We start from the raw sequence: 21,139 nt of genomic DNA on the forward strand, positions 1-21,139 counted from the left end.
GGGGAGGTGAGCCCGTTGTCCAAAACCTCCTGCGGGGCCCTTGGTTCCTCCGCTCGGCTCTCGGGGCAGAGCCCGGCAAGGACGGATCCGCCGAGGCGCTTTGCACGTGCTCAGAGGCGCCCTCGCCCGCTGCGATGGGGATCGTCAAGTTGGCCGAGCTGATCAAAGAGGAGGCTCCGGACGCCGTGCGCCCCGTCACCCTCCAGGAGTACCGCGGTGAGCACCGCTCCGCCCCCCTCGGTCCCTGAGCATGCACAGAGTGCAAAGAGTACCCATCCGCCCTCGGTCCCTGAGCATGCAGAGAAGCCCCACCTGCTCTCCGTCCCTGAGCATGCACGGAGTGCAAAGAATACCTATCTGCTCTCGTTCCCCGAGCATGCAAAAAAGGCCCACCTGACCTCGGTTCCTGAGCATGCACTAAGTGCAAAAGTGACCTGCCTGTCCGCAGTCACTGAGTATGCACAGAGGGCAAAGAGTACCAGTCCTCCCTTGGTCTCTGAGCATGCACAAAGTGCAAAGAAAGGGGCCATCCACCCTCAGTCCCTGAGCATGCACGGAGTGCAAAAATGACCTGTTTGCCCTCAGTCCCTGAGCATGCACAGAGTGCAAAGGGAGGGGCCATCCACCCTTGATTCCTGAGCTTGTACAGAGTGCAAAAGTGGCCTCTCTTTCTCTCTCCCCTGGGTCCCCGAGCATGCAGAGAGTGCAAAAGTGGCCTCTCTCTTTCTCTCTCCCCTGGGTCCCCGAGCATGCAGAGAGTGCAAAAGTGCTCTGTCCCCGAGCATGCAAAGAAGGAAGGCCCATCTGCCCTCAGTCCATGAGCATGCACAGAGCGCCAAGGGAGCCCCGGGGAGCCCTAGCATCACTCTGGGGCTGCTAAGCCTCTTTGGGTGCTTTGGGTCCCCTCAAGAGTCCAGGGTGGCTTGGGAGGGGAGGGGCGACTCTGCTAGTAGGCTGGGTGGGCGCTGGGGCCAGTGGAGCCCGATCGGGTGAAAAGGATGGGTGGGCAGCAGGATCCCTTCCCCTCCAGCCTGCTCAGCCTTCCTCCTCTTCCTCCTCTGTGGCTCAGACCGGGTGGTCGCTCTGGACGCCTCCGTGGCCGTTTATCAGTTCCGCACAGCGATGCCCCAGATGATCAACCGCCACGGGCAAAACATCAGGTGAGCAAGAGGGGAAAGGCCTCTCCTCCTCCTCCTCTAGCCTGGGAGCAGTGGGAGTGGGGGGTTCTGCCTGGGATGTGCTGGCTGACCAGGGACCCTGCCTGGTCCTTTCGTGGCCTGGCTCACACGGATAGGTGTCCTCGACTTGCAATGGTTCGTTTAGTGACCTAAGTTACAGCACCACCACAGAAAAAGGCAATTCAGGACCGTTTTTCACACCTTTGACAGTTGCAGCATCCACATTGTCATAAAAATACCCCAATAAACACAGACAACCCAAAAAAACAATAATGAGGAGCCAGATTGTTGGGGGCCGGAGGCCGACTCTGTAAACCGCTTAGAGAGGGCTGTAAAAGCACCGTGAAGTGGTATAGAAGTGCCGTTGCTGTTGCTAATTCTTACGTCAAGATTCAGAGGTTTATTTCATGAGCAATTTGGAGCATGAACAAGCCTTCGTAACACAACTTCTATCGATACCCCATTGCCACGAGGCGGTCCATGACATAGCTGAGTCCAGCAAGGAATAGCTACAGCTGGTGGTCCTGAACTCAGCCCAAGACATTATTTTGATGCTTTTCTGCATGCAGTTTCACAACTTACTTCCTTGTCCTTCCTTCAGACAGACATTCTCCACATACACCCCGGACATCTCAAACCTCTCTCCATCAGCTGCTTTCACTTCCTTATTTCTTGCGGTTTTCAAAACTGCATACTTTGCACAATCACATTTCATAGCAACAGCTCCGTGGGATGATCAATGTTTCGTAATCCTTAGAAGATCATTCTAGCTGACTTCTGCTTTAATACAGAGGTCTCCAAACTTGGCAACTTTTAAGACTTGTGGACTTCAGCTCCCAGAATTCCTCAGCCAGTTATGCCAAAGGTTTTTTTGGGGGGTGGGGGGAGGCTTGCTTTAATATGTAGCATTTTATTTGCTGTCGTTCTGAGGCCTAGATAATTCAAAGCCCAAGTTTTCCTTTTCTCACCCTGTGGTCTTGCAATCCTCATATTTATGACGGCGAGAAAAGCCCATAAAATGGGACAAAACTCACTTAAACACGCGTTCCACTTAGCAACAGCAATGTCGGGCTCAATGGTGGTCGTAAGTCAAGGACTCACCCTCTTCCCTTCCCTCCCAGTTCCTTGCAGGGACTCTTCTTCCGGACGCTGCACCTGTTGGAAAACGGCCTGAAGCCGCTCTTCGTCTTCGAAGGGAAGCCCCCCGAGCTGAAGCAGCCGGTGGTGTGTAGGATTCTGGTGTTGGGGGGGCGGGAAGATGCCCCGATAAACTCTGTGGGAAGAGAGCCAGCTCTTTGGGGAAACTCCTGGCCTTGGGTGGAAGCCAGGTAGCCCCCCCCCAAAGCCCCCCTCCTAGGGACCGAGTTCAGGAAGCCGGACAAAGGAAGTCGCTCCCACAGAGGATGTAACCTAGTTTGGGTCTGCAAGGAAGCAACGGAGCTGAGGATTCCACTGTCATTTCCACCACCCCCTTCCTCCTCCTCCTCCTCCTCTTCACAAACCCAACACCCTTCTAGCACTGATGAGGTTCCCTAGTTGGGTCATGAAACGTCTGCAAAAAACCACCAAGCTCAGAGAACACCAAGGACCCCAGAGTCCTCTCTTCTTCTTCTTCTTCTTTCTTCTTCGTCTTCTTTTTTTCTTCTTCTTCTTCTTCTTCTTCTTCTTCTTCTTCTTCTTCTTCTTCTTCTTCTTCTCTTCTTCTTCTTCCTCTTCCTTCTCTTCCTCGTCCTCCTCCTCCTCTTCTTCTTCTTCCTCTTCTCTCTCCTCCTCTTCCTCCTCCTCTTCTTCTTCTTCTCATCTTCCTTCTCCTCCTCCTCCTCCTTCCTCTCCTCCTCTTCCTCCTCCTCCTCCTCCTCCTCCTCCTCCTCCTCCTCCTCCTCTTCTTCTTCTTCTCATCTTCCTTTCTCCTCCTCCTCCTCCTTCCTTCTCCTCCTCCTCCTCCTCCTCTTCTTCCTCCTCCTCCTCCTCCTCCTCCTCCTCCTCCTCCTCCTCCTCCTCCTCTACTGCTTCTCTCCTTCTCCTCCTCCCCTCCCCTCCTCCCTCTCCACAAACCCCGCTCCCTTTTAGCACTGATGATGCTACCTAGTTGGGTAGTGAAACATCTGCAAGGGGGGAACCAAACTCGAGAGCACCAAGGACCCCACAGTCCTCCTCCTCCTCCTTTCTCCTCTCTCCAAAGCCTCCTCCCTTCTAACCCTGATGGTATTACATAGTTAGCTCGTGAAACATCTGCCGGGGCTGGAAAAACCAGCTCAGAGAGCGTGAAGGGCCCCCCCAGTTCAAATCCTGGGCTTCAAATGTCCTCCTTTATTAGGAAATCACTCCGTCCCGCTTTTCCCTCGCAGCTAGCCAAACGGGCCTCCCTCTCTGGAGCCAGGAAGGGCACTGCAGGTAAAGACAAGACTCCCTTCTTGGGGGGGGGGGCTGTTGGGTCTCCAGGATTCCAGCTCTCACCTGGGTCTTCCTTCCTTCCAGAGTCTGATGTCCCAGCGTGGCCCCCAAGACGAGACTCCGAGACGCTCTTGACCCTCCTGGGAGTTCCTTACATCCAGGTAACAGCCTGGCTGGCCTCTCATTCATAGACATCGAAGGGAGCACAGCCTTGCTTTGGGGGGACGGGGGTGGGACGCTGTTTTGGCCTCCCCCCAGTTGAAGCTGGGAGCAGGAGGAGGGCGGATGTTTCGAGACCCAACTAGGCAACATCATCAGTGCTAGAAGGGGAGTGGGATTTGAGGGGAGGGATGAGGATAGACATTTCATGACCCAGCTAGGTAACATCATCAGTGTTATATTTTGGACAGCAGGAGGAGAAAGAGGAGGAGGAAGACCGTGGGGTCCTTGGTGCTCTCTGAGCTTGGGGGGTTTTCTTGCAGATGTTTCAAGACCCAGCTAGGTAACAACATCAGTCCTGGAAAGGAGGAGGAGGAAGAGGAAGGAGAAGGAAGAAGAAGAGGAGTGGGGGAGGACTATGGGGTCCCTGGTGCTCTGAGCTTGGGGGTTTTCTTGCAGACGTTTCAAGACCCAGCTAGGTAACATCATCGGGGCTGCAAAGGTGTGGTTTGCCTTCTGGTATGATTACAGGTGGCTTGCAGGACTCACTCCCACCAACCGTATACAAAGAGAGCATACCCCCCCACACACACACACCTTCTAGCCCTGATGATGTTACCTATTTGGGTCATGAAACGTCTGCACTGGAACCAGAACGCCCCTCCTGCCCCGCAGGCTTGCTTTCTTGATCTGAGGCCATCGTTTCGACCTCCACCTGACAGGACGTTTCCCTTCTTCCCCTGGGTGGGTGACTTAGGCTGCTGCAGAGGCAGAAGCCACCTGTGCTGCCCTGGTGAAATCTGGGCACGCCTGGTGTGCAGCCACGGAAGACATGGACGCCCTGCCCTTTGGGGCCGTGCGCCTCCTGCGGCATCTTGGCGTGAGGAAGAGGTGAGTGTTAACGGGTGTGAGCTTAGCCCTAAGGCAAGGGTCTTCAACCTTGGCCAGTTTAAGACTCGTGGACTTCAACTCCCAGAATTCCTGAGCTAACATGACCGGAGGAGGAAGAATTCTGGGAGTTGAAGTCCACAAGTCCTAAAGCTGTCAAGCTTGAAGTCTCCTGTTCTATCTTATATGCAGCTCTATCATTCCCCTCTGTTGGAGTGGTTTCCTGTATCACATTGCCCCTCCAGGTTTCATCTCTATTGTTCCTGTGATGCATTTCCTGTTTTTTTATTACTCTAACATAAGGATCTTCAACCTTGGCCAGTTTAAGACTTGTGGACTTCCACTCCCAGAATTCCCGAGCTAACATGACTGGAGGAGGAGGAATTCTGGGAGTTGAAGCCCACCAGTCTTAAAGCGGCCAAGGTTGGAGACCCCTGCCCTAGAGAATAAGGTAATATAGTCTCTGTAAATGTAGAACTGCTGGTGGACTTCAACGCCCAGAATTCCTCAGCCAGCTATGCTGGCTGAGGAATTCTGGGCGTTGAAGTCCACAGTTCTTCAAGTGGCCAAGGTTGCACACCCCTTGTGTAAAGTACCTTTCTGACCTGACTTGGCAGAGGCAAGTTGAAAGCAACAACCAGAAAATCTGATTGCTGCACAATCACACCCGACACCCCGGAGGAAGAAAAAAGGCATCTACCTTGAACACGGGTTGGGTTAGATGACCTCAGAGGCCCCTTCCAGCCTGATGTGCTAACCTTGCCTCAGCCCTCCAATCTAGGATTGATCAAGAGCCGAATAGCAATTCCTAACAGATGCTCTGCCCCTTTGGGGAAATGTGAAAAAAGAAACCTCTTTAAAAATAAAGTATTATTAAAGATTATCATGGCAATACTAAGAATTAATGCAAGCTAAAAAAGGAGTTCAAAGGAAAAAAAGCAGTAGAGAAAAGGTTTTTAAAAAGGTAAGAATGTAGTAAATAAAAAGAAAATAAATATATGAAGAGGTGACTATATGCGTAAATAATTATAGTAACTTTATACCTACATCTATAGCCAATTATCTTTTCGTCCCATCTCTTCCGTACAAACAATATCCATAAAGCACCAGTCCTGGTGTCAGCAAAAGGTTTGCCTGAAATAACAATATATCTATTTTAATTTTGATCAAATAACCAGCTTTATATTCCTTCCTTTAACTTCCCAAAAAGTCTTAAGGTAGTTTTTTTTTAATCCAATCAAGTAGGAGATTTCTTTCTATTTTCTTCTCATGAGACTAAACCAAGTTTTAACGAACTGCTTTTGTCAATTTAATATAAAGGAATTGTCCCGTCGCTCTCTTGGTTTATTATTTAATTCTCTTGATTATTAAAGCATTCACTGATCTCTTGTGTATGTCCAACGAAACTTGTCATTCTTGCAGCCTGTCCTTTGTAAATCTACTTTTGGTGGTGTCAGTTCTGCAATGTTTTTTTTTTCCTGGATAAAACTTGTTCCTCTTCTGTTATTTCTTCCAAAATACCTTTCGGACATAAATCTATCCAAAGAAGCAAAGATCACTATTGACATTGTTGATATTAACTCGCGATTCTATTTTTCAAACGCATCCCTCAATATTTCCAATGTTAGAATATCCTGTGTCACTCTTATAGTTCAGAGGTCTCCAAACTTGGCAGCTTTAAGGCTTGTGGAGTTCAACTCCCAGAACTCTCCAGCCAGCTGGAAGTTAAAGTCCACAAGCCTTAAAGTTGCCAAGTTTGGAGACCTCTGAACTATACCTGTTAAATGGGGGGGTTTTCTATTTTTCTGTTTTAATTAAAAACTGTCGTTTCCCTCTAGTTTTTAAAAAACTGTTCCTCTCTTTTTAGGGGAAAACACCCCCCAAGCAGGTTTCCTACCAGAGAGATTCTTTATAATTAATTGCAAAATTTTGTTTCAAATTTACCTGGACGCTTAAATCTGTTTATTATTATTATTATTTTTTTAAAGGTAATGCTTTCTCCTGCCACTGAAATCTGACTCTAGGGGGGCGCTGTTAAAACTCCGATTCACAGTGGTTGGCATAGCTATATGCCCATGGAATGCTGTTTATAGTCTTATAAGTTAATTAGTTTTTTTAAATCGATGAGTTAGATTAATTATTTGACCTCCATTGGTTCTTTTTCCCCCACCCCAGGCACCTGGAAGAGATCTCCTTGCCCACCGTCCTGCAAAAGCTGAGGATGACACAGGAGCAGGTGAGGGGGGCAGTGCCAGGTGTGGGCAACGGGCCTTAATTTGGCCTCCAGCTTTTCAGCATTTGCCCTCCACCCTTGCCTGGATTTGGAAGCCCAGCAGAACTGGGGCTCCTTAGGGACAGAAACACACACACACACACACCCTCTCCAGACACTGGGCTGCGGTTTAATCTGGGTTAGTTTGTCTCCCAGAATCGTGGATGCTCCCTGAGTGGAGGTTTTCGAAACTATACCGGATAACAATTTGTCTGGGCTAGTATAAGGCCTCTTGCCTTGGGCTGGGGGGTTGGACTAGAAGACCTCCAAGGTCCCTTCCAGCCTTAGGGTTCTATGAAACTGGAAGAAGGCGGTGCCAAAGTCCTTCTGAAGGAATGCTGGGGAACCTCAATGAAGGGGGCCTCTGCCTCTTATCAAGTGATGTGTGTCCATTCTCTCTCTCTCTCTCTCTCTCCCTCCCTCTCTCTCTGTTTTCTCTCTTTCTCTGCTTCCTCTCTCCCCTTTCTCTCTCTTCTCCCACCCTCTCTTTCTCCCTCTCTCTTTTTCTCTCTCTCTTCTCCCTCTCTCTTTTTCTCTCTCTTCTTCCCCCTCTCTCCACATTCTCTCTCTGCTTTTCTCTCTTTCTCTGTCTCTCTCTCTCTCTCTCTCTCTGCTTCCTCTCTCTCGCCTTCCTCTCTCTTCCCCCACCTCTCTCTTTTCTCTCTCTCTCTCTTTTTCTCTCTCTCTTCCCCCTCTCTCTGCATTCTCTCTCTCTGCTTTCTCTTTCTCTCTCTTTCTCTGTCTCTCTCTCTCTCTCTCTGCTTCCTCTCTCGCGCCTTTTCTCTCTCTTCCCCCCACCTCTCTCTTTCTCCTCTCTCTTTTTCTCCCTCTCTTTTCTCTTTTTCTCTCTCTCTTTTCTCTCTCTTTTCTCTCTCTCTCTTCCCCCTCTCTCTGCTTTCTCTTTCTCTCTCTCTCTCTTTCTCTTCTCTCTCTCTCTGCTTCCTCTCTCTCCCCTTTCTCTCTCTTCCCCCACCTCTCTCTTTCTCCTCTCTCTTTTTCTCCCTCTCTCTTTTCTCTCTTTTTCTCTCTCTCTCTCTTCCCTCTTTCTCTTTCTCTCTCTCTCTCTGCTTCCTCTCTCCCTTTCTCTCTCTCCCCCACCCTCTCTCTCTTTCTCCCTCTCTCTTTTTCTCTCTCTCTCTTCCTCTCTCTCTGCTTTCTCTCTTTTCTTTTTCTCTGTCTCTTTCTCTCTCTCTCTCTCTCTGCTTCCTCTCTCTCCCCTTTCTCTCCCCTTCCCCCCCACCTCTCTCTTTCTCTCTCTCTCTCTCGGCCGGATCCAGTTTGTGGATCTCTGCATTCTTCTGGGCTGCGACTATGGCCACAAAATCCGAGGATTGGGCCCCAAGAAGGCGCTGAAGCTGCTGCAGCTGCACGGAAGCATCGAGGAAGTCCTGAGGAACACCAGCCGCAAGGTACCCGACCGGCGCGTCTTGCCCCGCCCTCCACCCCAACCTATGCAGACCGACAGGCTCTTTCCCCGCACCCAACGCCAGCTGCTTAAGATCCGGAAGGATCTGGACAGACTTGCTCATCGGGCGCTATCTTAAGAAATGAAATTCAGGGGTGAAAAAAAGTCAGGTTTTGCATTTAGGCAAGAAAACCCAAATGCACAGGTATAACTTAGGTGGTACCTGGCTCAATAGTAGTAACTACAAGAGAGGAACCTTGGAGTCCTAGTGGACAGTTACTTAAATATGAGCCAGCCACGTGCTGCAGCTGCCAAAAAAGCCAACCCAATCCTAGGTTGCATTAACAGAGAGGGATAGAATCAAGATCACGTGAAGCGTTCATACCACTTTATAAGGGCCTCGGTGAGGCCACACTTGGAATCCTGCATCCACTTTTGGTCGCCACGATGTAAAAAAGGATGTGGAGACTCTGGGAAGCGTGCAGAGAAGACCAACAAAGAGGATTAGGGGACTGGAGACTAACGGTTACAGGAACTGGGCCTGGCTGGTCTAGGGAAGAGAAGGACCAGGGGAGACAGGAGAGCAGCCTTCCAATATCTGAGGGGCTGCCCCAGAGAGGAGGAGGGGGTCAAGCTATTCTCCAAAGCTCCTGAAGGCAGCATAGATGGTACCTGGCTCAATAGTCGTAACTGTGAGAGGGATCTTGGCATCCTAATGGACAATCACTTAAATAGGAGCCAGCCGTGTGCGGCAGCCGCCAAAAAGGCCAATGCAATCTTAGGCTGCATCAACGGAGGGAACTTGGAATCCTGCATCCCGTTTTGGTCCCCACGATGTAAAAAAGGATGTGGAGACTGTAGAAAGAGTGCAGAGAAGACCAACAAAGATGATTAGAGGGGACTGGAGGCTAAAACATACGATGGACGGTTACAGGAACTGGGCCTGGCTAGTCTAGGGAAGAGAAGGACCAGGGGAGACAGGAGAGCAGCCTTTCAGTATCTCAGGGGCTGCCCCAAAGAAGAGGGAGTCAAGCTATTCTCCAAAGCACCAGAAGGCAGGAGAAGAAGCCACGGGTGGAAACTCATCAAGGAGAGAAGCAACCTAGAACGAAGGAGAAATTTGCTGACAGTGAGAACAATTAATCAGTGGGACAGTTTGTCTCCAGAGGATGCTTCATATCACTGGACGTGTTTAAGAAGAGATTGGATAACCATTTGTCTAGAAAGGTATAGGGTTTCCTGCCGAGGCAGGGGGTTGGACTAGAAGACCTCCAGGGTCCCTTCCAGCTCTGTTATTCTATTCTGTTTGTCAACGAAGGCACCAATCTGTTGCCAGGCAGTAGAGCCAGCTCTTCCTGACAACAGCTGTGAAGGTGCTTCCCCCCCCTCAAAAAAGGCAACTGGACTTTTCTTGGTTTTCTTCCTGAAAATGTTTTGCTTCTCATCCAGGAAGCTTCTCCGGTTCTGAATGGGACGTGGGTGAGTGGAAGGATTCATATGCAGTCCTCGGGTTGTTAGCACTCTCTCTGAGAATGCTCCTTCCGTTCACCAGCCACCATCATTCAGCCAGAACTGAAGAAGCTTCTTGGATGAGAAGCAAAAATGCTTTCAAGGAAAACTCAAGGAAAGTCCAGTTGCCCTTTTTTGGGGGAAAATTAAGCCCCTTTGGGGCAACCCTGACCTGGATGGTGGAGAACCTCCAGGGAGATTTAGGTTTCTGCGAAGGCCCCGTTCAAAGCGGAGCAGCGTTGATGAGTAAGAGAAGCTGGCACGTGCGTTGCCTGGTGTGTCCTGCTTGGTCTTCTCGGCCATGCCATTTGTGTCCAGTCATAATCTTGGAATCATGTGGCTGGAAGGGACCTTGGGGGTCCTCTAGTCCAGCGGTCACCAACCAGTGGGCTGGGGACCACTGGTGGTTCGCGAGAAAATTTCGGTGGGTCCGCAGAGAAATGTTTCCCCCCTCCACAAAAGCAATTAATCCAGGCTGCGTGGGAACACAAGGCTGTGCTGCTTGCATTGTGAACAACACAAGAGAGTGAGAGGAGGGGGGAAAAGGGTAGAAGGGGGAACTTGCTTCACTCGCACCCTGCACCTGGCCTGGCCACCGGGCTGCTACTTTCCGCTTCTTTCTTCTGCTTTTGGCTGCACGCAAGGAAAGTAGCCAAAGTCTTTCTTTCTCTCCCCCAAACTCCGCCAGAAATGAGCCTTGGGGACCCTGCAAGGCCTTCCTGCTCCAAGAGGCTGCGCCGACCGGCAAAGACCCATTTCTGGCAGAGTTTGGGGGAGAGAAAGAAAGACTTCTGCGGCTTCTGCTGCTTTCCTTGCATGAAGCCAAAAGTCTCTCCCTCTCTCTTTCTCTCTCTCTCTCCCCACCTGAGAACGGAGCTGGAGACGGTATCCTGTGATCCCAAATAAAGAACAGTTGATTGGTAGGAAAACGGGGTGTCAAATTTTCCTGCAGACATTTTGGGGGGACTTTCCTGGGGTCTTTGGTCCACGGGATTTAAAAGGATGAGTTCGGGGGGTCCCTGAGGTCCAAAAGGTTGGGAACCCCTGCATCTAGTCCAACCTCCTGTTCAGGCAAGAAACCCTATACCAAGGGTCTTCAAACTTGGGCTAGTTTAAGACTTGTGGACTTCAACTCCCAGAATTCCTGAGCTAACATGACTGGAGGAAGAATTCCGGGAGTTGAAGTCCACAAGTCTTAAAGCTGCCAGGGTCGGAGACCCCCTGCCCTAGACCATTTCAGACAAGGGGCCTTCCAGTCTCAAAAACCTCCAGCAATGAAGCATCCACAACTTCTGGAAGCAAGCAGTTCCACTGGTTCCCTGTCCTCACTGTTAGGAAGTTTCTCCTTAGGGAGAAATGTTAAGGCTGCCCCACAGCTCAATACGAGCATTGCCCACTGGCCTGCCCCCACCCCCCCAAACCCCTGGCCAAGGGTGGTCTTGAAAGGATGGCGTAGACCCAGGGGGTCTCCAACCTTGACCACTTTAAGACTTGCGGACTTCTTTTTTTTTTTTAATTTTAAAAACATTTTATTGAAGATCAAAATATTTAAAAGTTTACCAAAATTCAAAATATTTAAAAAAAATTTTTACAAAAATTTCTATAATAGAAGAGGTGTCAATCATATATTTCATAGATATTGTGTATAATCAGATATCGGATCTTTGGGGGGGTAGTTTGTCTTTTATGATTCCCTGGAGAAATAATTCTGGGCTTACCACCCCAACCTGCATTGAATAATTTCCTCTAACCGTTAAAACAAAATAATAGACTCGTGGACTTCAACTCCCAGGATTCCTCAGCCGGCTATGCTGGGCGTTGAAGTCCAACAGGTCTTCAAAGTTGCCACGGTTGGAGACCCCCCCGGCGTAGACTCAGAGGAGAAAGATCCAAAAGGGGTGGAGGTAGGGTCCCTACTTTTACCAGAACAAGGATGCTATTAAGAGTTGGGGGGAACCTGGACGGGAAGGGGGAGAGCGTGGAAAAAAAAACCCAGGGTCTGTTTGTTTTGCAGTTTAGAGGGGCTTCTCAGCAGATCCTCCTAGGTGTAAATAGAGTGTTTTTCTGACCCTTGGGAAAAGCCACAAAGCTTGCTGGAAGGGAGAAACGCCTGGTTAGGGCTCTGTGATCCAAAGGCCTTCAAAGATTTCAAAGTTGTGTAAGTTCCTTCAGTTACCTGACAAGGTAACACCATCAGTGCTAATCCCTTGCTTATCTGGGTGTTGGCTGCAGGAGTGGGTTGTTCTGCTATTGTCTGGCTCCCTTCGTGTTTTTACAGTCTCTTGAACGGCTTGTAAATGTGGTTTTTATCTCTGGGCGCCTCCCAATGCCAAGCTCTGATGGGATTAGGGGATAGAGGTGGGGGGTCTAGGATAAGGGGATTGGGGAAAGGGGGTGCAGGGAGGGTCTCTCTTTTGAGGTTTCTCCTTCCTTTATTTGCACACAATATGCACTCAAATACCCCTCCTGGAAATGCCCCCTCCGTGTCCAGCCGGGCTTTACGGCTGCTCCTCCGAGTTTGCCACAAACCCCGGTGATGCCACTCTGACCACGAACAAATCCAAGGAGAATATTTGTAGCTTCCGGGTTGAAAATGAGAGGTCAGAATCAGCATAAGATCTGGAAGGGAGCTTGGAGGTCTTCTAGACCAGCCCCCTGCTTAGGCAGAAGATCATAACGCACCATTTCAGACAAATGCCTGTCCGGTCTCCTTGAAAACCTCCGCTGATGGAACCCACCCACAACTTCTGGTGGGAAGGAGTTCCACCGGTTAATTCTTCTCACTTGTCGAGAAGTTTCTCCTTAATTCCGGGTTGCTTCTCTCCTGGATGAGTTTCCATCCGTTGGTTCTTGTCCTGCCTTCGCGGGTTTTCTTTGCAGAATAGCTTGACCGCCTCTCGTTTGTCCTGGCTCCTCTTGGTCCTCGGTCCTCTCTGAGGCGGGTGGTTTTCTTGTAGATGTTTCCTTACCCCAACTAGGTAACCTTTTCAGTGCTATTGGGTGGTTGCACCTAGCATGGATGGGGTCGCCTAGTTTGCTTAATGAAACATCTGCAAGAAAACAACCAAGCTCGGAGCACCAAGGATCTTACCCCCTCTTCCTCCTCCTCCTCCTCCTCCTCCTCCCTCTCCTCCTCCTCCTTCCTCCTCCTCCCTCTTCCTTCTCCTCCCTCCTTTTCTTTTCCTCCTCCTCCTCTCTGTAAACCCCCTTCCTTTCTAGCCCTGATGGCTTTACCTAGTTGGGTCATGCAACGTCTGCAAGAAAACAACCCAGCTCAGAGAGCACCAGGTCCAGCCCAAGGCAACACCTCTTAGGGGATTTGGCCCTCTCTGGAGTTGCGTCTAAAGAAGCAAGGGAATATTTTCTGCGTGCCTGGAGCTGCTGCAGTACATGACCCCGGGACCCTGCCACTGTCATCAGTCCATGCCAGTTGCCAAGCATCTGAACGTTGATCCCATGACCACGAGAAGGCCGCAGCGGTCGGAAGTGTGGAAAAACAGTCTGTCAACTCCTAAAAGGTTCCCAGGCCTGTTTGAGTAGTTGCCATAGAAACAGGAGGAGGGGAGAGGAAGGAAATCTGGAAGAGCCGCGCGGCAGTTTGGAAGCAAAAATACATTCCAACTCTTCTCTTTAAAAGACTGTAACTAAACTACCAGAGCTTTTGACTGGGGAAATATATTTAATTGGAGAACGTGATTGATGACACCCAGCCTGTGAACGGGCTCAGTTGGAGAATCTGATTGATGACACACCCTGGGGGGGGGGGAAACAGGGTCCCAGGGGGCTGTAAATGATGTAGGCCAGAGTTGGCTTCATCCAGGGCAGGGCCAGCCTGTCGCCCTTGAGTTTGTCTCAAGGATCATGATTTGATTAGGGCGATTGCTGGAATCCTGACAGTCCTTTCTTCCGTGACGTTGCAACTGTGAAGGGTCACTTAACAAGTGAGGGCTCCCTCTATGGGGAGGGGGGGGGGCTGGAAAAGGCCCCGCAAGGAATGTGGGCAAGGCCTTGGCGGGGCACCCTCCAAACTCAGGGGTCCAGGGCCCGTTAAAGCAACAGGGCAGAGGCGGCGGCTGGTGCTCAGGACTTCACTCCTTGCAGAGCCATCCCGTGCCGGACGGCTGGCGCCTGGAGGAGACGCGGCGGCTCTTTCTTCAGCCGGAAGTGGCGGATCCGAGCCAGGCGTTGCTGGAGTGGAAGGAGCTGGACGAGGAGGGCTTGGTGAACTTCCTGGCGCACCAGAAGTGCATGAAGTGAGTGGGCCCCTTGAGACACCGTCCATCCGTCCCCCCCCAAGAGGGTGTGGCTCTGGGTCTTAGCCAGTGGTGGGATTCAAAAAAAAGGTTTTTTTACCGGTTCTGTGCGCGTGGTTTGATGGTCATGTGACTGGAGGCGGGGTCAAAAGACAGAAACTCACTTTCTGGAACGGGTTTGGATTGGATGACCTCCAGGTACCTTCCAGCACTGGATTGCCATGCTCTGAAGCTGAATCTAGTACCAAGGTTTGTGGTCCTTCCTTCCTCTCCTTTTTCCCTTCCTCCCTCCCTTTCTTTTTCTTTTTTCTTTCTCTTTCTCTCCTCACTCCCTTTCTTTTTCTTTTACTTTTTTCTTTCCCTTTCTTTCTTTCTTTCTCTCCTCCCTCCTTTTCGTTCTTTTTTTCTCTCCTCTCCCTTCCTTTCTTTTTCTTTCTTCTTTCTCTTTATCCCCTCTCTCCCTTTCTTTCTTTTTCTTTTTTCTTTCCCTTTTTCTCTTTCTTTCTTCTTTCTTTCTTTCTTTCTTTCTTTCTTTCTTTCTTTCTTTCTTTCTTTCTTTCTTTCTTTCCTCCTCCCTTTCATTCTTTTTCTTTCTCTCTCCCTTCCTTTCTTTTTCTTTTTCTTTCTCTTTATCCCCTCTCTCCCTTTCTTTCTTTCTTTTCTTTTTCTTTCCCTTTCTTTTTCTTTTCTTTCTTTCTTTCCTTCTTTCTTTCTCTCCTCCCTCCCTTTCGTTCTTTTCTTTCTCCCCTCCCTCCCTTTCTTTTTTCTTTTTCTTTCTCTTTATCCCCTCCCTTTCTTTCTTTCTTTCTTTCTTTTCTTTTTTCTTTTTCTCTTCCTTTCTCCCATCCCTCCCTCTTTCTTTCTCTTTTTTTTTCTTTCACAGCACACACACACACACACACACGCACCTTGCGCGCCCTGTTTTTGGCCTAGGGGGCCTCAGGGAAGCATTGAAAAAAAAAAAAAAGCATTTTGAAGTGGGGGAGGGAATCGGCTGTGCCGCGCAATTTAGATAAGCTGGAAAGCAAGAAATCCAGCGATTTCCCGCTTTCTAGCTAGTCTAAATCGCGCGGCACAGCTGATCATCGGCCAGTTGCTCATCGGAAATACTGGTTCGGCTGACCAGCTAGCGTTTATTTTTTATTTTATTTTACTACCGGTTCAAGTGAACCGGGCCGAACCAGTAGAATGCCACCACTGGTCTTAGCGTGTCGGCATCTGCTTTGGGGCTCTGGGGAGGGGTCCTCTGGGGTCGGAAATTTGGGCGAGGAGGCGGTCAGGAAGACGCCGTGGGTGACGGGCTCCTTCCCACCCACCCCCAGCAGGATGGGAACTCAGCGGTCCTGGGTGCTCTCCGAGCTGGGCTGTTTCCTTGCAGACGTTTCGGGACCCAACTAGGGAACGTCATCAATGCTGGAAAAGAGTGGGGTTTTAGGAATTGGGGCAGATAGGACAGCCACTCCAGAGGGTTAAAGTCATTGCCCAGAAAATCATGGGTTGCCCTCTCCCCTCTTTGGAAGAGCTTTAGAGCTCCCGCTGCCTTAAGGAAGTTCAAAACATCCTCCAAAATCCATCTCGTCCTGGGAAGCCTTTTTTTTTGAACTATTACCATCTGGCAGCCGGTACCGAATAATAAAAACAAGGACAAACGGGCTGAAAAACAGCTTCTATCCCAGGGCAGTAACTCTGTTGAACTCTACTGTATAGTGCAATATGAATGCAATATCAGGGGGTTTTCCGTTCAGTGTGTGGTGTGTGAAGGATGTGGGTTTGTGTATATTTTCATGGTCATGATGTGCACTGAAGATGGTGTTGGATTTCACGGTACGAGGTGCAATGACAATAAAGTAGAGTCAACTAACTTCCGCAGAGAGAGCCGGGTTCGGGGGCGCCTGGAGAAGTGGCGGGCTGCCCGCCAGAAGCTCAGGGAGGCCCGGGAGGCCGTCACCAAGGCCAAGGGCAGACCAAAGAAGGCAGCCAAGACCATGAAGGATTTCTTCCCGGTCCAGAAACGTCCAAACAAGGTGAGGAAGACGAAGAGGGACAGTGTTCTACCCACTTGCCCATCTCTCCCTCCAAAAAAGAGAGAGAGAGAGAGATTGGAAGGCAGGATGAGATAGAGGACGGATAGAGAAAGAAGAGAGACAGAAAGGAGGGAGGGAGGGAACGATTGATAAGAGATGATGAGAGAGAAATCGTGATGGGTGAATAGATGGATGAATAGCGAGAAAGAGAAATGGACGAGAAAGAAAGAGATAGCAGGTGGATCAAGAGAGAGAAAAAATGAAGGAAAAAAGGTGGAGGATGGATGGAGAGAGAAAAAATGGATGAGAGAAAAAGGATGGATGGATAGAGAAATAAGGGAGAAAAGGAAGGACATAGAGGAGAAGGGAGAGGGAAGGAGGGAAGGATTGATACAGATGGTGAGAGAGAGATAATGATGGATGGGTAGACAGGTGGATAAAATAATGGATGAGAGAAAGACAGGGTGGAAAGATGGAGAGAAAAATGGATGAGAGAAAGGATGGATGGATGGAGAAAAGAGGAAAGAGGGAAGGATTGATAAAGGATGAGAGAAATGATGGATGAATAGATGGATGAATAGAGAGAAAGAGATACCAGATGGCTCAAGAAAGAAAAAAATGAAGGAAAAAGATAGAGAATGGATGGAGAGAAAAAATGGATGAGAAAAGGGATGGATGGAGAGAGGGAGGGAAGGGAAGGATTGATAGAGACGGTGAGAGAGATAATGATGGATGGGTAGACGGATGGATGGATAAAGAAATGGATGAGAGAAAGACAGGATGGAAAGATGGAGAGAAAAAATGGATGAGAGAAAGGATGGATGGATGAATAGATGGATGAATAGAGAGAAAGAGATAGCGGATGGCTCAAGGGGAAAAAAGAATGAAAAAGATAAGAGAATGAATGGATGGATGGAGAGAGAAAATGAATGAGAGAAGGGATGGATAGATAGATGGAGAAATAAGAGAAAAGGAAGGACAGATAGGAAAAGGGGGAGGGAAGGAAGGATTGATAGAGATGTAAGAGAGATAATGATGAATGGGTAGATGGATGGATGGATAAAGAAATGGATGAGAAAGACAGGATGGAAAGATGGAGAGAGAAAAATGGAGGAGAGAAAGGATGGATGGAGGAAAGAGGGAAGGATTGATAGAGGATGAGAGAGTTAAGGATGGATGGATGGATGGATGAAGAGAGAGAGAAAGCGATAGTCAGTGCTGATCGCTCATTTCCAGAAGCACAAAGGTGCCCCGATGGTTTGGGAACTGGCTAGAGACCCGGTGAGTGAATGCCAGAGCGGGAAGCGAAGGCTTGGAGTGTGCCAGCTGCCCTGGGCAAAGGGACTCCCAGGTCTACGCCACTTGCTCTGCCATTCAGTGTAAACCCTCACCGAGCGTCGCATGATGTTGGACGTCCGCCACTGGGCCTGACCTGCCCAAGATCTGCAGAAGCGCTGCCTGCCTTTTCTCACCTTACTTACGTCCTATATACAAGCGGGTTGCCTGCCTGGTTCACTAACGCCCCTTCCCTCCTCCCTCTTCTACACAGGTGCCCACCTGTCCACCTGCCCGGAAGAAGCAAAAGTTGTCTGAAACAGCCCCAGGGATTTGAAAGCGCCATTATTCCCTTGCGGGGCCCTCGGTGCTGTCTGAGCTTGGTAGTTTTCCTGTTAGACGTTTCATGACCGAACTAGGTAACGCCATCGGTTCCCTTTGCCTTGCGTCGGATGCCTCATCAGGTTCCAGGAGCATCCTCTGCTTTCCTTCAACACACACACACACACACACACACACACACAACTGTCGATGTGAGCATCGCTTTGATCCGAACCAGCGTCTTGCAGCTGAGCAAAATCGTGCCAAAAGGTTGATGCCGCCTTACAAATTAACCATGGTTCAATAGAATATTTGTAGCTCAGGGTTAGACTGTGGGGTCCTTGGTGCCCTCTGAGCTTGGCGGGGGGTTTTTGTGGACATTTCATAACCCAGCTAGGGAACCTCATCAGTGCTAGAAGGAAGTGGGGGTGTTAGGTTGCTCCCTTTATCTATAGTAGATTTCCAGGACAGTGTTGATGGAGATGTGGCTTTCTCCTTGGTAGTTCATAGATTAGGGTTTTGTTTCCTGTTGGCTTCTTCACTGGGTACCTGATAAAACAGCACATATTTTACAGATTTACAGAGTTGGAAGGGACCTTGAAGGTCATCTAGTCCAACCTCCCACCCAAGCAGGAGACCCTACACCATTTTTGACAGATGTCAATCCAATCTTTCCTTGAAAGCTTCCAGTGATGAAGCTCCCACAACTTCCGAAGGCAAACACTTCCGTTGGTTGGATTTCCTATTTTAAAAATTGGGACCACCCGTGATTGCACGTTTCTTTGTCCCAACAATATTCGATTTGCAATGAAACCAAGAGGCTGCCTGGTTGCTCCTAAAAGTTCCTCCTGAATTGTCATTTTTTTTTAACATGGCAGGAAGAGGAAACTACTAAATAGATGACAAGGTTATATATATTGGTTATAATCATTTTGAGTTGCACCGAAATACCAAATCAAATTTATTTTTGTCCCTGAGTTATGAAATAGAAAGTTACTGGGTTTAGAAGGTCATGAATGGAGATTTGGGTGGGTCATTTTTGTAACCTGCAGTATGACAAAGCCAACGTAGATTTTAAAAATGGTTATGAGAGATGGGGCTATTTTTAAGAGTGTAGAATAAATAGAAATAAAGGTTCTTGCCCCAAAACACCTTTTATGCCTTTTAATTCGAGAAGTATTGTGTGGACGAGAGAAATGATAAGTAAACATATATTGGCTAATTTATCCTGAGGTACTTGAATTTTCTCAAGTGGGTTGTAAAATAAAATGTAGGGAAGGTTTAACTCTAGAAGGATATTCTTGTCAGTACTTTTTTTTTTAATGTCAAATTGTTAGAAAAACTTAAGGTGGATAACATATTTTAGGGTTTTGAGCAACATACGTTGGAAGCAAAATTATGTACTAATGATGAGTATGTTATTTTTAAAATGTATAAACTTCTATTAAAACTTGAAACAGAAGAACGAATGAAAGAATGCATGATAAAATGCACTAAAAACTTGGTTACAATATACAAAGGGAACAATGGGAAAATACGTGGTTGAAAGGATTAAAATGTACATTATGTCCTAACCGTAAAAATATTTTTTATAAAAGGATGCATTGTTGATATTTGTTACCACAGAAATTCTCTAGAATGTGTAAGGTGGTCCTGCACTTATGAACACAACTGAGCTTTGATTATTAAAAAAATAATAATAGAAAATAGAAAAAAGTGGAGCTTTTTTATAATCATTTGGTGAAAAATCTTTTTGTAATTGTACTTAAATGCCACTGGAAGCTCTTCTTTGTATTTGTTTAAATTATTATTATTCTTTCTGTTTGCACATTGAGATTATTTCTTCCTTTCCACTTTGCATTACTTGGTGTTTGTTTTTTATGTTCTCTGTAAGCATTCTTTAATAAAATTTAATGTTTAAAAATTTAATTTTGTCTTGTCTCTAGATCCCACGGAAGGGAGGGAGAGAAGGAAGGATTGACATAGTTTGACAGCGATATAGAGACGGATGGCTAGATAGAGCAATGATAGATTGACAGATAGGAGATAGATACATAGATGTTGTGGCCCCGATTCCCGAGCCTATGCTGTCGGAGGAAGAGGACCTAGAAGATGATGAGGAGGAACTGGGAATGCCTTCCTCCCCAGGACCTTCCTCTCTGGCAATGCCTCAGATTCCATCAGAAAACCGAGAGGAACAGCCTGAGATTAATCAGGAGGAAGGCATATCGGAGCAGCCCCTGACAGGGAGTAAAGAGGAAGAGTGTTGGCTCGATCCTAAGCAGCAGATCCTAAGCAGCGTCGTAGGGAGAAATGTGAGCTGCAACGTAGGAGGCGTGGGGGGGTCAGAGAGCGAGCTGAGTCATTGAGCCACACCCCACGGGGGATAAAAGTGGGTGTGTTTTCTCCTGAAACTTTGTACGGGACAAAGTTTAACCTTACTTCAGATTTTCTTCGTGAATATTTCTTTTTGTGGACTTCCTGGTGATTTTCTGTGAGTAAAACTTTATTTGTTATCAGTTCAGACTTGGCAGACAGGATGTGTTGGAGTGCCCAGAATATTATCAGTTCCAAAGAATTAACTCTGAAGTCCGAGCCAGCCTGCCTGCCTGTGTTTGTGCGAGTTTGTACTCTTTCATCTTTTGGGAAAGAGGAAAGGCGAGACAACACACAGATACACAGATAATTGATACACAAATAATAGATACATAGATGATAGTTCAACATGATTGACAGGTAGATTGACAATAGAAAGGCACAAAAGATAGATTGACATGATAGATCAACAGATGATTGACAAGATAGATTGACAGATTGGATGGAGATAAGTAGATGATTTTTATTTATTTGTCAATCGTTTACAAGATAATAGGTATAAGTATAAACATAGTTATGAATACATGAAATGGGTACACATAAGACAAATAAAAAGGAACAATAGGACAGGGACGGTAGGCACGTTGGTGCACTTATGCACGCCCCTTACAGACCTCTTAGGAAAGGGGTGAGGTCAATAGTAGAAAGTCTAAGGTTAAAGTTTTGGGGGTTTGGGGAAGAAACCACAGAGTCAGAGTATTCCAGACATTGACCACTTCGTTGCTGAAGTATTTCCAGCAATCAAGTTTGGTGCGATTAACCTTGAGTTTGTATCCATTGTGTGCTCTTGTGTTGTTATGGTTGAAGGTGAAGTATTCATTGACAGGTAAGTCATTGCAAGGTATGATTTTATATACCATATTTAGATGAGACCGAAGACGGCCTAATTCAAGGTTTTCTAGATGTAAAATTTCAAGTCTGGTGGCATAAGGTATTCTGCAACGAGTAGAGGAGTGGAGAACTCTTCTTGTGAAATATTTCTAGACTTTCTCAATTGTGCTAATATCAGATACGTAATGAGGGTTCCAGACTGATCAGCTGTATTCAAGTATTGGTCTAGCAAATGTTTTGTATGCTCTAGTTAG

General features: G+C 48.0%; 1 protein-coding gene across 6 annotated transcripts; it reads left to right on the plus strand.

Annotated features, from left to right (window-relative positions):
• Positions 1-80: 80 nt before the first annotated feature.
• On the plus strand, positions 81-19,607 carry LOC113451793 (flap endonuclease 1-like). 6 transcript variants are annotated; one of them, XR_015743342.1, is made up of 11 exons: positions 81-216; positions 1,070-1,160; positions 2,300-2,402; positions 3,527-3,572; positions 3,657-3,733; positions 4,489-4,622; positions 6,795-6,855; positions 8,169-8,300; positions 13,907-14,058; positions 15,865-16,082; positions 17,632-19,607. XR_015743342.1 is itself a non-coding variant. In XM_087931879.1 (11 exons), the coding sequence occupies exons 1-11, from the start codon at positions 135-137 to the stop codon at positions 17,692-17,694; spliced, it is 1,095 nt and encodes a 364-aa protein (XP_087788005.1). In that variant the 5' UTR covers positions 81-134; the 3' UTR covers positions 17,695-19,607. The 6 variants fall into 6 exon arrangements, 5 of the variants coding, with proteins under 5 accessions (XP_087788005.1, XP_087788004.1, XP_087788008.1 ...); XM_087931879.1 differs by having other exon boundaries at positions 15,929-16,082; XM_087931878.1 differs by having other exon boundaries at positions 3,527-3,733; positions 15,929-16,082.
• The last annotated feature ends 1,532 nt before the right edge of the window (positions 19,608-21,139 follow it).

Source organism: Pseudonaja textilis, chromosome 3 (genome assembly GCF_049901715.1).
Source record: "Pseudonaja textilis isolate UNSWEBS1 chromosome 3, rPseTex1.2, whole genome shotgun sequence".
NCBI lineage: Eukaryota > Metazoa > Chordata > Lepidosauria > Squamata > Elapidae > Pseudonaja > Pseudonaja textilis.